This window comes from Artibeus jamaicensis, unplaced genomic scaffold (genome assembly GCF_021234435.1).
Source record: "Artibeus jamaicensis isolate MK-2021 breed Jamaican fruit bat unplaced genomic scaffold, CSHL_Jam_final scaffold_625, whole genome shotgun sequence".
Lineage (NCBI taxonomy): Eukaryota > Metazoa > Chordata > Mammalia > Chiroptera > Phyllostomidae > Artibeus > Artibeus jamaicensis.
In genome coordinates this window covers 5,187,285-5,206,692 of record NW_026522051.1, presented here as the reverse complement: position 1 = coordinate 5,206,692, position 19,408 = coordinate 5,187,285, and the positions used below count along the sequence as shown (strand labels likewise).

At 60.7% G+C, this 19,408-nt stretch overlaps 2 protein-coding genes across 2 annotated transcripts; both read left to right on the top strand.

Moving 5' to 3' along the window:
• Positions 1 to 5,283: 5,283 nt before the first annotated feature.
• Positions 5,284 to 11,432, top strand: FCRLA (Fc receptor like A). The gene is made up of 6 exons (XM_037149633.2): positions 5,284 to 5,356; positions 6,117 to 6,237; positions 9,087 to 9,275; positions 9,555 to 9,821; positions 10,142 to 10,426; positions 11,098 to 11,432. The coding sequence occupies exons 2-6, from the start codon at positions 6,177 to 6,179 to the stop codon at positions 11,373 to 11,375; spliced, it is 1,080 nt and encodes a 359-aa protein (XP_037005528.2). The 5' UTR covers positions 5,284 to 5,356; positions 6,117 to 6,176; the 3' UTR covers positions 11,376 to 11,432.
• An 83-nt stretch (positions 11,433 to 11,515) lies between these two features.
• On the top strand, positions 11,516 to 18,594 carry FCRLB (Fc receptor like B). Its single transcript, XM_053659348.1, has 8 exons — positions 11,516 to 12,914; positions 13,112 to 13,564; positions 14,128 to 14,178; positions 14,435 to 14,455; positions 14,800 to 15,054; positions 16,404 to 16,670; positions 17,209 to 17,484; positions 17,633 to 18,594. Exons 2-8 carry the CDS (start codon positions 13,519 to 13,521, stop codon positions 18,043 to 18,045), a joined length of 1,329 nt encoding a protein of 442 aa, XP_053515323.1. The 5' UTR covers positions 11,516 to 12,914; positions 13,112 to 13,518; the 3' UTR covers positions 18,046 to 18,594.
• The last annotated feature ends 814 nt before the right edge of the window (positions 18,595 to 19,408 follow it).

Sequence of the window (19,408 nt, the reverse complement as noted above, 5' to 3'; positions counted from 1 at the left end):
CTCAGGCACATGCCCTGACTGGGAATTGAACCAGCATCCCTCTGATTTGCAGGCTGGCACTCCGTCCATTGAGCCACACCCAGCCAAGGCACATTTTTATGGTTTTGTTGTTGGTGTTTTTTTAAATTTATTTTTTAATTGATTATGCCGTTACAGTTGTTCTATTCCCCCCTTCATTCCCCTCTACCCTACCCCCCCATCCCCACCATTACCCCCCTTTAGTTTATGACCATGTGTCTCAAGTTCTTTAGATTCTGTATTTCCCATGCTATTCTTGCCCCCCCATCTATTTTCTATCTACTGTCTATGCTACTTATTTTCTGTACCTTCTCCCCTCCCACTCCCCTGTTGCTAATCCTCCACGTGATCTTCATTTCTATGTTTCCACTCCTGATCTAGCTGTCCTTTTAGTTTGCTTTTGTTTTAGGTGTGATTGTTAATAACTGTAGTTTGTTGTCCTGTCACTGTTCATGTTTTTTTAACTTCTTTTTCTTAGATAAGTCCCTTTAACATTTCATATAATAAGGGCTTAGTGATGATGAACTCCTTGAATTTGATCTTATCTGAGAAGCACTTTATCTGTCCTTCCATTCTAAATGAAAGTTTTGCTGGATAGAGCAATCTTGGTTGTAGGTGTTTGGATTTCATGACTTGGAATACCTCTTTCCAGCCCCTTCTTGCCTGGAAGGTCTCTCTTGAGAAATCCACTGACAGTCTGATGGGGACTCCTTTGTAGGTGACTGTCCCCTTAGTTCTTGCTGCTTCTAGGATTCTCTCCTTCATTTTAATTTTGGCTAATGTAATGATGATGTGCCTCGGTGTGTTTCTTCTTGGGTCCAACTTCTTTGGTACTCTCTGAGCTTCCTGGATTTCCTGGAAGTCTATTTCCTTTGCCAGATTGGGTAAATTCTCCTTTATTATTTGTTCAAATAAGTTTTCCACTGGTGGCTGTTCCTTTCCCCCTTCTGGTACCCCTATAATTCGGATGTTGGAGCGTTTAAAGATGTCCTGGAGGTTCCTAAGCCTCTCCTCATTTTTTTGAATTCTTGCTTCTTCACTCTTTTCTGTTTGGCCATTATTTGCTTTCTTCTTGTCCACTCCATTGATTTGAGTCCCAGTTTCCTTTTCATCGCTATTGGTTTACTGTGCAATTCCATTCATTTCAGTAAGTTTTGCCTTCATATGTTTGTCTAATTTGTGGCTATAATCAACCAGTTCTGTGAGGATCCTGATCACCCGTGTTTTAAACTGTGCGTCTGAAAGTTTTGCTATTTCTTCATCGCTTAGATTTATAGGCTCTGGGGCTTTGAGATCTTCTTGAGCCATTTTTGGTCTGTTTGTGCCCGTTAAGTATGACGAGTGGAGCCTTGGACTCCCAGGTCGCTGGGTTGTGACGCTGTATGTGGGGGCGTGGTCAGAGCGGGGAAATGGCGGCCCCCTCTGCTGTTTCTCGCCGCTGGGTGAGGAGCAAAGCCTCAGGTGGTTCACCTGGGCGGGGCCACTCAGGTCGCTGGGTTATGACGCTGTATGTGGAGGCGGGGTCAGAGCAGGGAAATGGCGGCACCCTCAGCAGCCGCTTGCCGCTGGGGCTGCTGGCTCTCGTCCAATCGCCCACTCCCTCGCTTGTCTATCCACGCACGGATGCGAGACCACAGTCAACCCACAGCCCTGCTCCCTTGCTGTTTCCCCGAGGTCGCTCGCTGAGTTGCCCACCAGGTCCAACCCTGCGCCTGGATGTGCCCGAGTCCGTCTGACCGAGTTTTCCTGTGCTACGCGGCTCCGCCAGCTGCTGGTTTCACTCCTCTTACAGGTCAGGCTAAAGAATTTGTTGTTATCAGACTTCCGAAAAGTTCAATTTTCTGTGTTCTGGCTGTGTTTTCTGTTGCTATTATTTAGTTGTCTCTAAACTTGGTTGTGTGAGGAAGCACAGCGTCTCCACCTGTGCCTCCATCTTGGCGGAAGTCTCTGTTGGTTTTTTTTAACGCGATCGTACTGTGGGTAGGCTTATTTTGATGGACAATGGACTGTGGAGTTCATGCCTTGGGTGTTCCTTTTTGATGGTTGTGTAATATTTCACATCATGTCGGGTTGCCCATTTCCCAACATTGGTCAACGCTGGGCATTTTTCGTTGGCAGGTTCTGCTGTAATAACCCCTGGCCTTGATACCTTTTGTAGAAGAGACCTTTGACAAACATATTTTTTTCTGTCATTATTGGTACACAGCTGGGTGCTGAGTGTTCTTCATTTCAGAGGATAATGCGTGTGCCTGCACTCATGTTCCCCTCTCACTCGGAGACCTGGGGTCCTCTCCTATCAGTGAGGGCGACTTCAGATGGAAATAACAGGAAATCGTGATTCCAACCGGCTTGAACGATAAGGAAGCGTACTATCTCCCATCATGGAAAGTCCAGAGACCGGGTGTCCGGAGCTTCTCTGGGAGTGGCCCTCGGGGGTGGAAGACACATCACCACCCAAGGAGACACAGGGAATGATGGCCTCTTCTGTGCGTCTCTTTCTCAGGAGCGAGGAGACCTGTCTCCAGCAATGTCCCCCTCGCGTCACATTGGTCAGACCTGGGACACACGCCCCTCCCTCAATCAATCACCAGAAAAGGAATGAGATGAACCCACCTCCCAGCACTCAGCTGAGCCCTTGGGAGTGGAACGGTCGCTGGGGCGCTGGTCACTTAGGTCTCCGCATCTGTTTGTCTTTCCCGGGCCTGCCAGCGGTTGGCCTGCTTTATCTGTCTTGTCACAGCTCTTGACTTGACCAGCAAGTCTCTGTCCTTCCTTTGTTGCCTGATGTTGCCTTTCTTCCACGTGATTGGGATTCACTATATGGCTCATTTATTTATCAACTGATTTTACACAAAGCCACGAACGGCTCTGACTTTTCCTCTTACTGCTGCTTTGGCCACATCTCTTGTCATTGTTGGCTTCTGAATCATCTCTAACTTCGGTTTTATTTTCCTCTGAACTCAAGGTTTAGTGAGAATGATTTACTTCACTTCCACTGTCTTTTTGCTGTTCTTGTCTCCCACCTTATTGCCCAGTGGCGTGGTCCGTAGGATTTGTCTGCATGATGATGTCTTTCGCTGTGTATGTGAAGACACTGCTTTGTTTCGTTTTTCAAAGTAAAACTTTGAGACTTTGAAAGTTTCTATTAAAGTGAGTTTGAACTGGGTCACAGGACCCAAGGCTGTGACAAGAAGGAGCTGCTTCTTGCTCATCCCTCGCACCCCCTCAGTCCTGTTCTCGGAGGCAATTTCTTCAGCCAGTGTCACTAGGCCTCCTGCTAATTTACCGCCGTGTTTCGATTTTCCTGTGTCAGCTGGCGCCTCCCTGCTTCCTGCTGTGGGGTCGGAGCCCTGGCCGAGCTGCCGCAGGTCCACACCCTGCCCTCCTTCCCCACCCGGGGCTCCTGTCAAGCATCCTCGCCGCCCTCCGACCGGCGCTCGCTGCTGAGACAGGGCTCTCTGATTGCGCTTCCTTTCCCCAGCCAGCTCTTTTCCTTCCAGAGATAATAACTGCTTCGTTTTTGTCTTTCGTTTGGGTTTCTATGTACCTATTTTTAGTTTTTCTCAGAGGTTTAAAAAACATTCTGAAGCAGCTTAACCCTATTTCCCATGGTGTCAAATGACCAAGTAGTTTTCCTTTTCTCTCTCTCTCAGCGAGAAGCCCCTCCTGGGAGGATTCTCTGTCTTTTGACACAAAATTGGGTTGTCCCAGCTCTCTGCTCCTGCGAGCCGCTATCTGGGACTTCCCTGCACCTGTCTTTTGTATTAAATCCCCTTTTCCCTGAATCTTACATCTTCCAGTTTCTTGATTTACTTCCCTGCCTGGCTGGAGTGTGCTTGCCAGGTGTCCTGAGACAGGGTGGCTGGTGCCCAGGTGCAAGTGTCCGTGGTGCCCACCTTGTCTTCCCTCGACTCACCTCAGTTCACTTGTACCTGCTGCCTGGTTCGGCTTCCCCTGAGAATTAAACTAGGGGGCCGGGTAGAGCAGTCGCCTGGAAACACCTGTGTCCCCACCTGTGGTAGGAGAAAGGCCCCAAAAAGCCGGCTTTCCAGCTGTGCCCGCCTTTTCAAAGCCATTCCTGACCCACCTCTTGCATGGCCCCCCAACTCCTCTGGTTCCTGAGCCGCCCCTGGGATCTTCCAGGGGGAACGTCTTGCTTCTCATCGGAAGTCCCTCCTTAGGGACATAGTCTCAGTGCCCTGTAACTGAATTTCCTAGGACACATGACCGATGTTCTCACGTAGATACCAAACAAAACGCTGTTAGACGGTCAAGTACCAGAGAGACACCTTCATCTCTTATTCTGTTTGTCCTAATTGGACTTGTCAGAGATCTATTTTATTGCTCCGTTCACAAAATTACCTTTGGTTTTCTGGTCAAGTTTTCTATTTTGTTTACTTTCTAGTGTGTACATTGTACTCTCTTCTATATTCATAATAAGTTTTAGTCTTCACTAATATCCTCTTTCTTATTTCTAATACTTTTGTATTTTTTAAGTATTTAATTTTTTAGAGAGAGGGGGAGGGAGAAAGAGAGGGAGAGAAACATCAGTGTGCGGTTGCCCCTCATGCGCCCCCTACTGGGGACCTGGCCTGCAACCCAGGCCTGTGTCCTGACTGGGAATTGAACCAGCGACCCTTTGGTTCACAGGCTGGCACTCAATCCACTGAGCCACACCAGCCAGGGTCTTTTGTGTTCTTTAACACAAAGATATATGTATAGATTTAAAGTCATCTGAGATACTTCCTCCATAGTTTCTTTGTTTTCTGTGTTCCTGTGTCCACTGGAATGAAATACGCCCTATTTCGATTTTATTTTTGAGAGAAGTGCAATTCCATCAGAGTATGTAAATGGCACAGACATTTATATCAACAGGATTACTTCTCACCAAACACCTGTAACAAGTGCTTCTGTAAGCTGCCCACTGGTGATTTTCACACCTCCAGGGGATCTCGCTGTCCGGGAGAGCCCGTGCTTTGGGTGCCAGGGCAAGTCCTCCCGTATTTCTGCAGAAGGCGTGCAGCTTCCCACTTGGCATTGAAGCCCGTGACCGGTTTCTGGTGCCGTTTTGTGGGTTATGAGCTGTGGGTGGGCCCGGGGCTGCCGGGTCACTGCCGGCACCCTCCCACATGCCCACGCTCAGCTGCCCCGGGCTGCTCGGGGCCACCTGCACCGACGCATACGCCTCGAGAACGGAAACCGTACTGGAAAGGCTTATTTTAGATTTTGCAAAGTATCCGCCCTCGGGGGCAGGGCGCTCACAGGTCTGCTCTCACGGTGGTTTCTCAGCTGAAGGGCCAGGCCGGCCCCCTTGCCTTCCCCATTTCTGGGGGCTCAGGTGTCATCTCCCGCAACCCCTCCGGGCCTGGACGGGTGGGCGGTGGCAAGGGCAGCGGAGGGTCGTCCCTGTGGGCGGAGCCGCAGTCTCAGGGCAGACAGTGAGGGGCCGCGCAGTGGTCTGCGAGCCGGAGCAGACGCTGCGGCCTGCACGGGCGCCCCCATCCCTGGGTCTCCCCGGGTTTCTCCAGGGAGTGGGGGCCTCGGGCTGAGCCCGAGCCCGGGCCATTCTTTCCGCCTCCCAGGCGCCTTCTCTGCGTCATGCTCGGACGGCTGCTGGCAGAGACGGGAATCCGAGGAACCCACGGACAGATGCGCGTGGGCCTGGGACAGCGGGAGCCCAGCAGGGACCCGCTGGTGTCTGACTTGGTGCCGTTTCCGTCCTCTTGCCTCCGTGGCTGCCCTGGCTGCATCATGGCCACCGGAGGCACGGAAGGTGTGGAACAGGACACGGCGGGACCGGAACTCTCCTCCCGGCCCGCACGGTGGTCTCTGTGCAGCCTGCGGGCATCTCGCCGCCTCTGTCCTCAGCGGTTTTGCCTGCGAAGGGCACCGCTGCTGCCTGGCCCAGCACGTCAGGCCCCAGCAGGCCCGGGAGCTGTCTGGGATCTCGGGGAGCGCAGTCCTCAGGATGCGGCGGTGGGGGGCGCCTGGAACCCCCGTGACCCCAGCCGAAGAATGGGAGCCAATCAGGGTTGAAAGTGGGCTGCAGATGCGAGGAGAGGAGACAGTTAGACTCACTTCCTCTTTTCTAATTTGAGAGGTTTCATGTTGATGAAAATCAGGGTGTCGGCTGCTGCAGAGACCCTCACGCAGTGGCCATGGCGCTGGGTGGCCTTCTCGGGGCCCGCTCTCCCCCTCCTGTGCTGTGGGTGCTGCTGGGTGAGTAGCAAAAGCACTGGGACACTGCGGGGCGGGGGCAACGTGGGCCTTCAAAGATGCGGCATTCAAAGGGATGCGAAGGGTACACACAAGGAATTTGTTTTTAACTCTTTTTTCCTTTTATTTATGCCTGAGAGAGGGGAAGGGAGGGGGAGAGACACTGATCGGCTGCCTGTTGCACGCGCCCCAGTCGGGGCCACACTCACAGCCCAGGCACGTGCCCTGACCAGGAACTGAGCCGGTGACGCCCACTGGGCCACACCGGTCGGTCAGGGCGAAACCGGGACGTCTGTGTGCAGGGCTGATGGGCTCTTTCCGAACACAAACCTTTCAGCCTGGCCGTCCCTCATCCCTCAGCGGTGCTGCTCCCTTCAGTGACTTGTCAACTGCTTTTCCTTTTTGCAGACAAGTGTCTCCTGCGCTTACTGCCCCCATGTCCTCACTGCCACTCGGAGCTCACAATCTGGCTGCTACTGGGTCTCTTTGGCCCAGGTGGTGACGTCTGTGCTGATGGGCCTTCCTGGGCTTTTTAGTTCCCACCCGCTGGGCCTGACCGCTGCTGTCCCTCGTCCCCCAACTCCTCCTTCCCCGAACCCCACGCATCACCGTGCCTTTGCCATCATCCACCTCAGTCCCGTTTGGTGGCTTTGCTGCTCTCCCCTTGGAGTCTGTCCTTCCCGTGCTGCTCCTGTGCCTCCCTACTGTTCTCTCTGCACTCGGCCTCCCCCGTGAGCTGACTGACTTGCAGGTGTCGTTTTCACCGCCACACCTGTGCCACTGAGTCCTAACCCACCTGCACCCCCACTGCTGCGTTTGAGCTTTGCACCCAGAAGCCCAGCTTTGCACAAGGTGGGCCTTCTGCGTGTCTCCCGGGACCGCGGCGCCAGCTGGCGCTCTCCGTCCTGTCTCACGTGCGGCCACAAGCTTGGGGGACAGGCTTCTCCCCCTCTGCTCGGGCCCTGAAGATGGTCAGTTATCAGGTTTGGCAAGGGTCACCTCTTGCACTGTCCCAGGGCTGGCCAGAGACTTCCCAGCCGACCGCCCTGTCTCAGCCTTGTGTCCTTGAAGGGCGCTCTGCTCGTGGCCCACCCACGCTCCTTCTGGTGACACCAGGGCCCCTCGCCAGCCTGGCCGGGCGACCTCCGCGGCCTTGGCCATCCCTCAGCCCGGCAGGAGAGGCTCCAGGACACCCCCAGTGGCCTGGGTTCCGGCATTCTCACGCCAGACTCTCACCCGTCTCTAAACTCAGCTCACCTGCTCCCTCTGCCAAAGTGGGCATCTCACGGCCCCGTCCCCCTCTCGCACCGCAACTTCCGGCGTCACCAAACCCTCAGCCTTGGTGGCACCTTCGCCAGGATGCTGCCGTCGAACCCTCGCGAGAGGGAGACTGTGTGCACGGGCCGTGCCGTCCGCCCAACTCAGTTCTTTGTGGGCAAGAGAAGGCCTTCTCGTTCTGTCTCTCGGCCTCGCCTTGCCCGTGCTGGAACTCTCGGCGCCTGCGTCGTCCCCGCACAGCCACGTCACGGAACCGTTTTACCGGGTGCACAGAGACAGGGCCGGGTGTCCGGTGTGGCCCGTCTTCGAAGGACTGTGTCACTTCTCATGTCTCTGGGTTTGGTTGTCTTACTCACAAAGCAACAGGCAAGTGCCTGGTGGCCTGAGCAGGTCTTAGGTCGGAAAAGGAGAAGAGGCCGGGTCCCCAGGAGGGACAGTGGGGGAACTGAGAAGGGGCGGGAGCCGAGGGGGCGGGAGAGGATGTGGCACCTGGGCCTGATGTGGTGAGAATTAGCAAGGAGGGGGGGCCACGCAGGGAAGTGAGTGGCGAAGTCCAAGCAGCGTGCGGGGCCACTGGGAGGCGAGAGGCCAAAGGGGAGGGGACAGGGGAGGACGGAGTGAGGAGTGAGCTCATGGCCATGGGCCGGAGGGGGAGAGAGGACCGGAGCATCGTGGAGCAGAGGGGAACGGAATTACCTCGCTGGGGACACCCGTGGAGCTCAGAGGCAGGTTGAACAGATTCGGTGAGAAACCATAGCTCTGACTCTCAGCCGGGAAGCAAAGAGCATCGCTCTCTGGTCACCAGACTGGGAGTAGAGGGTCAGGGTTGAGAAGGACATGGGGGGACATTTCAAGGGACAAGGACAGCAGGGCAGCGATGGCTGAAAAGTGGGGACCTAAAGAATGGGAGGGGGAAGGAGGAGACACCACTGGGAACTGAGAGGTACGGGGGGGGGGGGCAGTACTTGGGGGCCAGGGGCCAGGTGAGTTCGGGGCCAACACGGTTACGGAGGACAGTCCGCAGGGAAGCCGGGGGCTGGAGCAGACCAGTCTGCGCAGTGTGGCAGGAAGAGTCCCGGCTCTGCACTCAGCAGGCCTGGCTGTCCCGCCCATTCCCTCCCCCCTTTAAACTCAGGGTTAGTTCGTCCTGTGTCCTAAGCCCGTTCCTTAAAGACTCACAAACCGGGGGCAGGGGGTGAGTCAAACACTCGGAAATCTTGTGACGGTGAAATGAGCACATGTGCGGAAGAGCTTGGCCTGGCCGGGTTCGAACTGACCCCTTCCCTTCCCTCCTGTTCCATGTCTGCTGGCTCTGGGGTCACCTGGTTTCCTGTGTCCACAGCAGCCAGATGTCACACTGGCGGGTTCGCATCGAGCCAGCCTCTCCCCTGCCTCTTCCCCAAACCGCTGAGCCCTCCCCGAGATCCCAGCAGCTTGGAAATCACACCAAAGACCCCCAGAAGGACCCATGGGGGGTCTGTGGATGAAAAGGCTTTGGGGTCCTCCTATTCTCACTCTAAGAAGGGGGTCCCCCAGAAGCAGGAGGAACCTCTCTCCTGTCCTCTTTCTCCAAGTCACAGGGTCACTCTCTCGGCCGTCGCCCTCCTCCGCAGCCAGCTGGGAGCCCCTGCAGTGTGAAGGGCCGGCGGGCACCGGGGACGGCGGCTGCCACACTGGCCGGCACCCCACAAGCTCCAGGGAGGTGGGCTTCCAGGCCAAGAGCTACGTGTTCAGCCAGCCCTTCCATCTGATTGTGTCCTACGGTGAGACCCTGGGAGGGGCTGACGGGTGCAGGCCCGCTCTCCCGTCCCCTCCCACAGCCCCTCGGGCAGGGGCCCCCCGGGAAACTGGCACGGATGGCACTCAGCCTTCCATATGATCAGCCTGCAGACCGGGGCGCCCACAGGCCTGGGCCCTGGAGATGTCACTGGGGCGAGGGTTCCCGGGGCCCTCAGAGAAAGTTCTGGGGTCTGGGGTAGGCGGTGCTGGGGGGCTTCCACGGCAGACAGTGGGGGACACTCAGCTCCTGCTTTGGGTCACAGACTGGCTGATTCTGCAAGGCCCAGCCATCCCCCTATTTGAGGGCGACCCCCTGGCTCTGCGGTGCCAGGCCTGGCAGGACTGGCCCCTGACGCAGGTCACCTTCTACCGAGACGGCGCAGCTCTGGGCCCGCCGGGGCCGCGCCGGGAGTTCTCCATCGCTTCGGCGCGCAAGGCGGACAGCGGGCACTACCACTGCAGCGGGGTCTTCCGGAGCCCCGGCCCCGGGCGCCTGGAAACGGCGTCCTCCTTGGTGCTCACGGTCCAGGGTGAGAGCGCGGGCAGTGTCCCTGTGGCAGAGCAGGGGCCGGGGGTGACGCAGAGACCGACCGGCTTTCGGTGGAGGGGCGGGATCGCTGTCGGCCTGCGGGTCCTTTTCCAGTCCCTCAGTCCCCCTCCCAGGCCACGGGCTTCCAGCCCCTGTCCCACGGGGTCCGAGACGGGGCGTCTAGAGTGTCGTCAGGGGCACCGGTCGCCGGGTCTGTTCCAGTCCTGGGCACAGGGAGACGGGGACACGCCGGTGCCGTCTCGTTCTGAAGAGGGCGGGACCTCGGAGGCCTGAGCCCCGCCTTCCTGCCTGTCCCCCCAGAGCTGTTTCCAGCCCCACTGCTGCGAGCCACACCCTCAGCCCGGCCCCGGGAGGGAGGCCCGCTGACCCTGAGCTGCCAGACCAAGCTGCCCCCGCAGAGGTCGGCCGCCCGCCTCCTCTTCTCCTTCTACAAGGACGGCCGGGCCGTGCGCGGCAGGGGTGTGTCCTCGGAGCTGCAGGTGCCCGTGGCCGCGGGCGGCCACTCCGGGGCCTACTGGTGTGAGGCCGCCACCGAGGACGGCCAGGTGTGGAGACGCAGCCCCAAGCTGGAGGTCAGGGTGCAGGGTGAGTGGGCGCACCAGTCCGTGTGTGAGAAGGGTTGGGGGGTGCGCAGGACAACCAGCCCCCCGGGGCCGGGGCCGGGATGGTGTGAGCAGGTTCGCCAAGGACACAGAGGAGCCGGGAGTCCGGGTCGGAGGGACGCCCCCTCGGACAGTGGAGACCCCGCCCCAACCCGGGAGGGGCAGCCTCACAGCTGCTGCCCCAGGCCTGCCACTCCCCGCACTCAGCCTGCGCCCTGGTGGGCGGTCAGTGTCCGCATGGGGACAAGACGTCCGGTCCGGGCCCAACCCGGGAGCCCCACTAAGGAGGCCGCTCCTGACCCGAAACACACCCAGAGGAGCTGTCCGGGGCAGTGAAGGGACTGCAGGCTGTGTCGTGAGAGCAAAAACAACAGGAGGGGCAGGAGGGGGGGCTCATCCTGAAGGGGAGGTGACTCGGGGGCCTCCAGAGTGTCCCCCAAATGCACAGCACGAGGAACTGCATGCATGGCACACGCCACTCAGGGGGAGCGCTCCTGTCCGGCTGAGGGGCCCAGCCACAGGCTCAGATTTGGGCCCGGAGGGACTGGAGGGGCTTTATGGCTCTGCCGCCCCGGGCCCCAGACCTGAAACTGGGGGTGGGGCCACAGCCAGGCTTCCGTGGGCACAGGTGTGTGTGTTTCCCACCCCACCCAGGTCCCTCTGGCCCTGTGGCGCCGGCCACCTCCAACCCAGCTCCTCCGAAGTCCTCGGCTCCGGCTCCGGGGACGCCTGCTGCCAAGCCCCTCGGCCCTCCGCCTCCACCGCCCTCCCCTCTGCAGGCACCTGACCCCCACCTGCACCACCAGATGGGGGTCCTCCTCAAACAAATGCAGGATGTGAGAGCGCTCCTTGGTCACCTGGTCTTGGAGCTGAGGGACTTGTCCGGCCACCTGAAGCTGGAGACCAGGAAGGGTCCTGCCAAACGCAAGTGAACCTTTGGCCTGTAGTGTTGCCCAGCCCCCCCCCCCCAATAAACCGCATTCTCGTTTCCCTCTGTCCTGTCCGCGTGCGCGGAGGCGTCTCTGGGGCGTCCGGAGCCCTGGTCCAGCCCTGGAGGTGGGTGAGCGCCAGTGAACTTGTACCTGCTGGCAAGTGGAGTCCAGCCGTCCACTCCCTGCCCTTGCCCAGGGTCTGGTGCTTGAAGGGCAGCAATAAGATGGTTCCCCACTGGCCCAGGGGGTGCTTGGGAATGTCTGGAGACCTCTGGGATGTCAGTTTTTTTGGGGGGGTGCCACTGTCTTCTATCGAGAACACAGGGGTGCTGCTGACACCCTACGATGCACAGGGCAGCCCCCACCTGGAAGGGTCGTCTGGCTCCAAACGTCCGCGGTGCCGGGGGCGGAAGCCCCGGCCTGGCAGAAGCCTGGTGTCCGGCTGCGGGGGTGGGGGGTGGGGGGTGCTCCGCCTCCTCCGCTCCCTCCCTCCATTCCAGCCTCACTCAGCAAATACTAACTAATCACACGCCGGCGCAGGGGTGAGGTGGCTCTGCTACTGCCCGAGGTCACGATCTGTCAGGTACGCACACAAGTCAGCATCTCTGCCTACCAGTCAGTGGACTGCTTCCCCCGCACCCCGCCCAAGATGCAGCAGAGTCTGGAGCCCCCACAGGCTCCTCTGGACCCGGAAATCCGAGGGGAGCCAGCTGTGCTGGGGCTGCAACAGCTTGTTTGGACGACTTTGTCTCTGAGCTGATATTCTTTAAACACACACACGACTCTCTCTGGGGCCGCACCAACCCCTTCCCTGTGCTTGGCCTGCGACCGTCCACTCCCAGGCCGTGGGGGCCGGCCAGCCAGGCCCCACAGAGGCGTCTGGTCGGAAAGGCCGCGTGCGGTTCTGCGCTGACCACAGCCCACGTGCCCCACGCCCCGGGGTGTCACCCGCTTCCTCTTTCCTTGCGCCGACTCCTCTGTGCTGGTGGTGACCCTCGGTGACTGAGGAAAGACGTGTCTGTCCAGACAAGCCACAAAGAAACGAGAGCACGGGCCCTGGCCGGGTGGCTCCATGGGTTAGAGGGTCACCCCTCGTCCCCTGCACGCCAAGGTTGCGGGTTCCATCCCTGGTCAGGCAGGGCGCACGCAAGAGTCAACCAATGATGCGTCACTAAGCGCAACAACAAATCCATGTTTCTCTCTCGTTCTTTTCCTTCCTCTCTCTCTAAAATCATTTAAAAAACAAAGGAGGGGATGGAATCACACTGGATGTTTATGAAGTGACATCTGGGAGGCATGGGACATGGTGTCCGTCACACGTGATCTGGAAGAGAGCCAAGAATGCAGAAATGTTGGGGGGGGGAGTTTTGGAGCCAAACTCTGAGCTCTGGGTGAGGTGAGCCCTGTTGGTGCTCCTGGAGGTTTCCAGGGACGGCCGTGTGCTTTGTGAGTTTGGGCCGAGACCCGATTTCTCGTGGGATCTGGCCGAGAGGCTGCACTCCAAGTGACGAGAAGCCAGATGGGAGTCACCTGGTGTGGGTGAGCCCCCGAGGGCTGCGGGGAGCCCACACCGTCGGGCGGGGACTCGGAGGTAGGCGGGGGTGGGGGGGGGTGGGGGGGGTGGGGGGGGTGCAGTCCCAGAGCAGGCAGTTCCTGGTCTCCGTCCCCAGCACTCGGCTCCTCCCTCCCTCCCAGCTCCCAGGCCCTGATGGAGCACTGCCCACCCTGCCTTCCAGACTCGGGGACGCCATCCCTCTCCCATCAAAAGCTGCTCTCAGCACAGGATTGGAAGTGGCCCCAGAATTGAAACGACCAGTCCCATTGTCCCAGGAGCATTTTGCATGCGTGACGAGGGCCAGCACCTCAGGAGACACTCTGTGGGAATTCTCAGAGCGCAGCCCTGGGTGTCCCCAGGCAGGAGGGGAGGGGACGGGCTTCCCCAGAGTGGGCGTGGCCTGATGGTCTCCTTGGGGCCAGGGCTCCCAGGGGCGGAGGTGCCCGTGTTGGGCGGCCGCAGGCGGGGACAGGACCCAGCCCCACCAGATACACTACGAGACTGGAAAACTCATTAACTATTTACCCGAGAACACCGGCTCGCCACTGCTCAGGGCGGATCACGTGGCTCGGAAAGCCAGGAGGTCGCATGCACGGCGTCTCTGACGGCCAGTGTAGGGACTTCTGTGCCACGGGTAAGGGGCGTCGGCAGGCGTGGCTGGGGGGGTGCGGGGCGGGTAGGAGGAGCAGGAAGAAAGGCTCGGTGGGTGCAGGGGCCACAGGGCCAGGCGACTGCGGGAAAGAAGAGTTTCTAGCTTCTGAGGGTTTAGGGCCGCAGGAAGGGGGAGGACGGGGAACTCGTTCCATTTCTCTCCTCGACTGGGAGGCCGCGACGTGTCTTCCTGTCCACTCCCTGGAGGGAGGTCAGCCTCACGAAGCCGCACACCAGTGTCTGTCCTCGGGGGTCTGCTGGCCTGGAGGCTGCGCCTCCCCAGCGGAGGCCCACGGGGCTGGCTGGACGGCGGGCGGCAGGGTCAACTGCTAGTGTCTGGGCTGCGGGGCACAGACCGTGCGGCTGCCCTGAGATGTAGGGGCGCTCTTGCAAGGTGGGGTCGGCGGGGCACCTGAGGGCTGACACCTATGCAGCCTGGCTCCTGCTCCCCGCAACCCACTGGCAGCTGACAGGCCGGCGGCGCCCAGGGGTCTGCACCGGCCCCTCCTCTGCTGCCCCTCCAGGCAGCCTCCCTTTTCGGTGCAGCGGCCGCAGGCAGACCTGTCATGTGGGCTCTGGCAACCCTCCTGCTCCTGGGTGAGTCCATGACGGGGCAGGGGACTGGGGTGTGCATGCGTGTGTGCACGTGTGTGTGTGCCGGGGCCACCCCATCCCCCACTCCAGCCGTTTCACTGTCTTGGAGGGACAAGGGGGAGGGAGCTTTCTCCGAGCTGGAGAAACTGAGGCAGAGGAAAAGCAGGACTGGGTTCCGCCGAGTCTGTTCTGTGGTCAGGGCGCCCCTCCTCACCTCCAGCACCTCCTTCCTCCTCCTCCTCTCACTCCCGTTTTGCAGCTCCCAGCAGTGGACAAGCCGGTGAGTCCCCAGCCCCCTCAGCCCCAAGTTTCGACACCTCTCCCTTCAACCCCAGAGTGACCTGCCGGGGCCCTTCCCCCACCCGCACCCCTCGGCTGCTGCGGGAGACCCCCCGCCTCTTCCCACTCAGCCACCATCCCTGCGACTCGGCTTGCCTGCCGGCACTGACCCGGGGGTGTCACCGGGGGGCTTGGGGACTGGCACTCAGTAGCCCCACGTGGTCTCTCTCCTGGGGGGCCGGCTCCTGGAAGCTGGGGTTTCCCGAGACTTCCTGCCCAGAGAGCACAGCCTCGGGGCCCTCACCGTGGTCTCCCTCCCCGTGCGGCCCTGCCACGCGCTCCCAGCTGCTCTGGAGAAGCCCACGCTGTCCCTGCAGCCGCCCTGGACCACCATCTTCAAGGGAGAGCGGGTGACGCTGCGCTGTGACGGGCACCACCCCCTGGCCCTGGAGCTCCGGCCGGTCAGCACCCTCTGGTACCTGGGCCACCTGCTGCTGCCTTCTCACGGGAGGACCGTGCAGGTGCAGGCCCCGGGGCCGTACCGCTGCCAGACCCGGGGGGCGCCGGTCAGCGACCCAGTCCACCTCTCTGTGTCCAGTGGTGAGTGGGGGTGGGGGCGGGGAGAGAACGTGGCTGCCCTGGTGACGCTGGCTGTCCCGTCAGCGGGGACGCTGGGCCACGGCCATGGGGGCGGGAAAGGGGGGCCGTCTTGAGTCTCCAGAGAAGGGGGTGCATGACACTATGTCCTGTCCCTAAGGCCCCTCAGGCTCCCGCCACCGTGGGAGGCGGAAGGACAGTGCTGCTGGTTTAGGGGCCTGGGTCCGAGGGTCTGAGGAGCAGAGGCCCTGAGGGCCCAGGACGCTGGTCAGAGAACCGGCCGTGGGGTGGGGGTGGGGACGGGCTGCGCAAAGCAGGCCCGAGGTCCCCGGCGGGCAGCGCAGCTGCAGGGTCTCGCTGGGCTGACAGTCCTCTGTGCCTGCCATCGGTAAGCAGGGCCAGTGTCCCCGCCGCCCACACCGAGTGGCGTCAAGACCAAGCATGAATCACAGGCTGTGGAAGCAGAAAGGCAGCAGGCGGCCAGAGCCCGTGGTCAGAACTCTCATCCAAACAGGCCCACGTGGCTGCCTAGGGCTCAACGGGGACACTGGCCCCGGGGACCTCTACAGGATAAGAGAAATGACGAAAATGTGTCTGTCGGGGCCCTGTACTGGCTACTTGTGGGGAATGTTAGGTCCCCTGGGCCCCGTGGGCTACAGCGGTGCCCAGAACTTAATGACCATCACTCAGTGCAAAGACCGGCACCCACACACCGCATTTCTCGGTTGGCAATTTTGGTGAGTGTGGGTGAGGCACTGGCCGAGATCCACCGCCGCTGCTGCTGCTCGTGGAACCAGGATGCACAGGGGCTGCGGCCGGTGCCTGTGAATTCCTTCTCCGTGCGAAAGGCCTGCAGTGCGTCCCCCACGATCTCAGCTGTGCCAGTGTTGGTGAACACGGGGTGTGGTGGGAGGTGCCTCGGGCCGTCCGGGGGTCAGGGAGCTTTCCGCAGGAGACAGGGTCTCAGCTTTGACCTGCAGGACTGGTGGGCCTCGACCGAATGGGAGAAGGAGGCAGCAGGTACAAAGCTCTTGGCTCTGAGCAGGGTCCAGTTTCTCCAGGACTCACCTGCACAGGAGTGGCCAGTGGGGAGGTAAAGGGGCAGAGGGGAGATAAGCAGAGGACAGGTAGGAAGGCCCCCACATCCTGATAAGGTTAACCTGGCTGCCAGTGGGCCTTTCTCTTTGAGGCTGGAACCAAGTCTCAGGCATCTTGGCCCCCGCCCCTTCCCTGCCACTCACCAGCCGCTTAGTAGGTGGAGTCTGCAGGCGCGAGGCAAAGGAGAGCAGCTGGGAGTGGGAGGGAGGCGGAGGAGCGCGGGAACCCAGGGCCCTCTGTGGTGACTGTCGCAGACTGGCTGATTCTGCAAGTGCCCTACGCCGCGGTCTTCGAGGGCGAGCCGCTGGTCCTGCGCTGCCGCGGCTGGTACGACAAGGAGGTGTACAAGCTGCACTATTACCGCGACGGCCAGGCCGTGCGCTACTTCCACTCCAGCGCCAACTACACGGTGCCGCAGGCGCGCGCCAGCGACAGCGGGCGCTACCAGTGCTCCGGCACCATGCGCATCCCCGTGGAGAGTGCGCCCATGTTCTCTTCCAAGGTGGCCGTGACCGTGCAAGGTGGGGAGACCTGGGGCCCGGGGTTGAGGGTGGTGCGGTCGAGCGCTGGGAAATTCTGGGTCGGGAACCAGGCGGGGAAAGGAGGGGCGGAGGAGGGTCAAGTGGCTGCCGGGTGGCGGTTTCTCTACTGGACCAGGCGCGCTTTCTTTTCCTGCTCTGCAGTGAAGGCGCACTTGACAAGCAGCCGGCGTGGGGACGGGTGTCGCCTCCCCCACGACACACACCCCAGCTCTTGCTACTGTGGGGACCCCACGTAGGGGGCGGCGGCCATGGCGGGGATCCCTGTGGGACTTAGGGCGAGGCAGGCGCAGTGACCCGCTTCCGCGGATAGCCCGAGCTGGGTGTTCCCTCCCTCGTGGACTCCTTGCCACGTTTCAGGAGCCCTTCCTCCCACCCGCCCTTTGGTCTCCCGGCGGGCAAGGAGCCCTAGCGGGGCACCGGAAGGAGAGCAGTGTCGGGGGCTGGGGACTGCGCGCCCCGGCTCCTGGGACGCCGGCTCCGGCTTCACTTGCGCGCTCCGCCCACAATGTCTCCGCAGAGCTGTTCCCGGCGCCGGTGCTGAAGGCGGCGGGCCGCGCGGAGGCCGGTGGGGTGGTCGTGCGCTGTGAGACGCGCCTGCACCCGCGGAAGAGCGCGGTGCCGCTGCAGTTCGCCTTCTACAAGTACAGCCGCGTGGTGCGCCGCTTCGACTGGGGCGCGGAGTACAGGGTCCCCGAGTCCGAGGCCGATGAGCTGGAGTCCCACTGGTGCGAGGCAGCCACGGCCTCCCGCAGCGTCCGGAAACGCAGCGCGTGGCTGCAACTGCCTGGGCGCGGTGAGTCGCGCACCTGCACCCCAGTCTTCCTGAGCCCCCTTCCGTCCCGGTCCTGCGCGTCCCCTCCCCCCACTCCCACCTGCACTGCCTCCCGCGCCGGCTCTCTCCCCCCACTCAGCCCGCGCGTCTCGTGGTGTGCGTCCCGCAGGGCCATCTCGGGACACGTCCACCGCTGCTCCGGGCCCGCAGGCCGCACCCTTGGCGCCTGGGAACAAGCCTCTTTCCTTTCGAAAGCCCCTGGTGTCCACGTCAGTCCCGGCGGTCATCTCCGTCCCTAACGCCACTTCAGCCGGGGGGCGGGACCCCGCGGGCGGAGGCCCCAGCGAAGCGCCTGCCGGATGCGAGCCACCGAAGCCCCTGGGACATTCTGCCGGGGCCCTGCAGTCCGACGTGGACGTGCTGCTTCGAGAAATGCGGCTGCTCAAGGGCCTTCTGAGCCGGGTGGTCCGGGACATGAGGGACCCTCGGGCCTTCCCCGAGCTCGGGGCGGCACTCCAAACACCCTCCGCTCACTGGGCGGGGACCCAGGGAGTCCCGGAGACTGGCACTGTGGGGAGCTGAGGGACAGCCCCTGCCCTCACCAGGCCCGTCTGTCCCCACCTCTCCTGCTTCCTGTCACCTGAGGCCTTGCAAAGCCATCTGTTTGTGGCCTTTGTTTTCTGCGGTTTTTCAGAAGCGCATAAAGTGTGGTGGCCACAGTGGGTCTGGCGTGTGTTTGAGCTGCAGGCCCCCCTCTGATCACTTCCTTCTGCTCCGCAGGAAGGAAGCGGCGGCCCGTGTGCGCTGCGGGGCTTGTGTCTGGGAGTTAACGGGGCCCCTGAGCGTTTCCTGCAGCCCACCGCGGGCGCAATTCAGGTCCGGGTAGTTCGCTGGCATTGAGGTCACTGAGGAAGCTGAGTCCTTTGGGACGTGTCAGGGTCAAGGAGTAACCATTGATCATTTTGTGCTAATTCTGAAAAGACAGTCCGTTCTATCTCTGATGGACTTATACCCTGAAAGTTCTGGGTTTGGTTTAGTTTCAGAGGCTGAAAGGTACCCGTGTGGGTCTCCATATGTGGGGGTGGTTATAGGGGTCAGTGCTGCGTGACCAGGGGGGTGGACATCCTATCTGCAGGTGGCAGCAGGCAGGCCCTGCTCGTGTCAGCCGTGAGTTACCACCAAGTGGAGCCACGGCTTCCAGAAACGTCTTTGAGGAAAGTTTGAGACAGATCCTCAAAATCGCTGAATTCTAGTTTTTAAGCAGTTTTTTTTTCCTTCTGGAAGAGCCACTGCAGCACCAGTACAGCTAGACTCACACCCCGTCACCCCCCCCCCCGCCGTGACGATACTGTCACCTGAAGGGAAAAAGCAAGAGGCCATGTCCACCTTGGTCCTGGGGTGTCTCCCTGTGGGCCTGCTCTCACGACCCCCATCTGCCTTCTGGAGCCACCGATTCCCCGTGGGACCTGCGCTCGGCAGCTCTCGTTTTCACTGGGTCTGTGCCCTTCCCCAGTGAGCTTCCCTTAGAATGGACAGCAACCCCCTCCTCCTCTCTTCACTTGAACTTGGTAGATGGGCAGCCACAACCGGCTTTCCCGAGTTCCTGTGAGCGATTAAGTGGAAGAGCACCCAGTCCTTTCGTCACACTCTTCTCGGTATTGTCCTTCCCCGTGTTATTCCCGAGTCACTGGAACGACCCAGGAGGGGGTGGGGCACCCCGGAATCACAGTGAAACGGGGGGGAGCTGTGGCGGACACGCAAGACGCCTCCGAGTGGGGAGGAGGAACGGATCGAGGACGCCGCCGTGTCATGGAGACAGGCAGGACCCCAGCGAGGGCTGCACATAACTGGGAGTGCCCGGGGGACTGTGGGTGTTATGGGTGCTGCAGGGGGTGTTTCGGGGAGAAGGTGGCAGGGGACGATCATGGGTGGTAGATCAGGACTG

Bases quoted from the DNA above. Each gene is read 5' to 3' on its own strand.
- FCRLA (XM_037149633.2), top strand. From the start codon at position 6,177: ATGGCGCTGGGTGGCCTTCTCGGGGCCCGCTCTCCCCCTCCTGTGCTG. The intron at 9,822-10,141 runs GTGAGAGCGCGG...CTGTCCCCCCAG, and splicing joins CTTGGTGCTCACGGTCCAGG to AGCTGTTTCCAGCCCCACTG. The intron at 10,427-11,097 runs GTGAGTGGGCGC...CACCCCACCCAG, and splicing joins GCTGGAGGTCAGGGTGCAGG to GTCCCTCTGGCCCTGTGGCG.
- FCRLB (XM_053659348.1), top strand. From the start codon at position 13,519: ATGCACGGCGTCTCTGACGGCCAGTGTAGGGACTTCTGTGCCACGG. The intron at 13,565-14,127 runs GTAAGGGGCGTC...TTTTCGGTGCAG, and splicing joins TAGGGACTTCTGTGCCACGG to CGGCCGCAGGCAGACCTGTC. The intron at 16,671-17,208 runs GTGGGGAGACCT...ATGTCTCCGCAG, and splicing joins GGTGGCCGTGACCGTGCAAG to AGCTGTTCCCGGCGCCGGTG.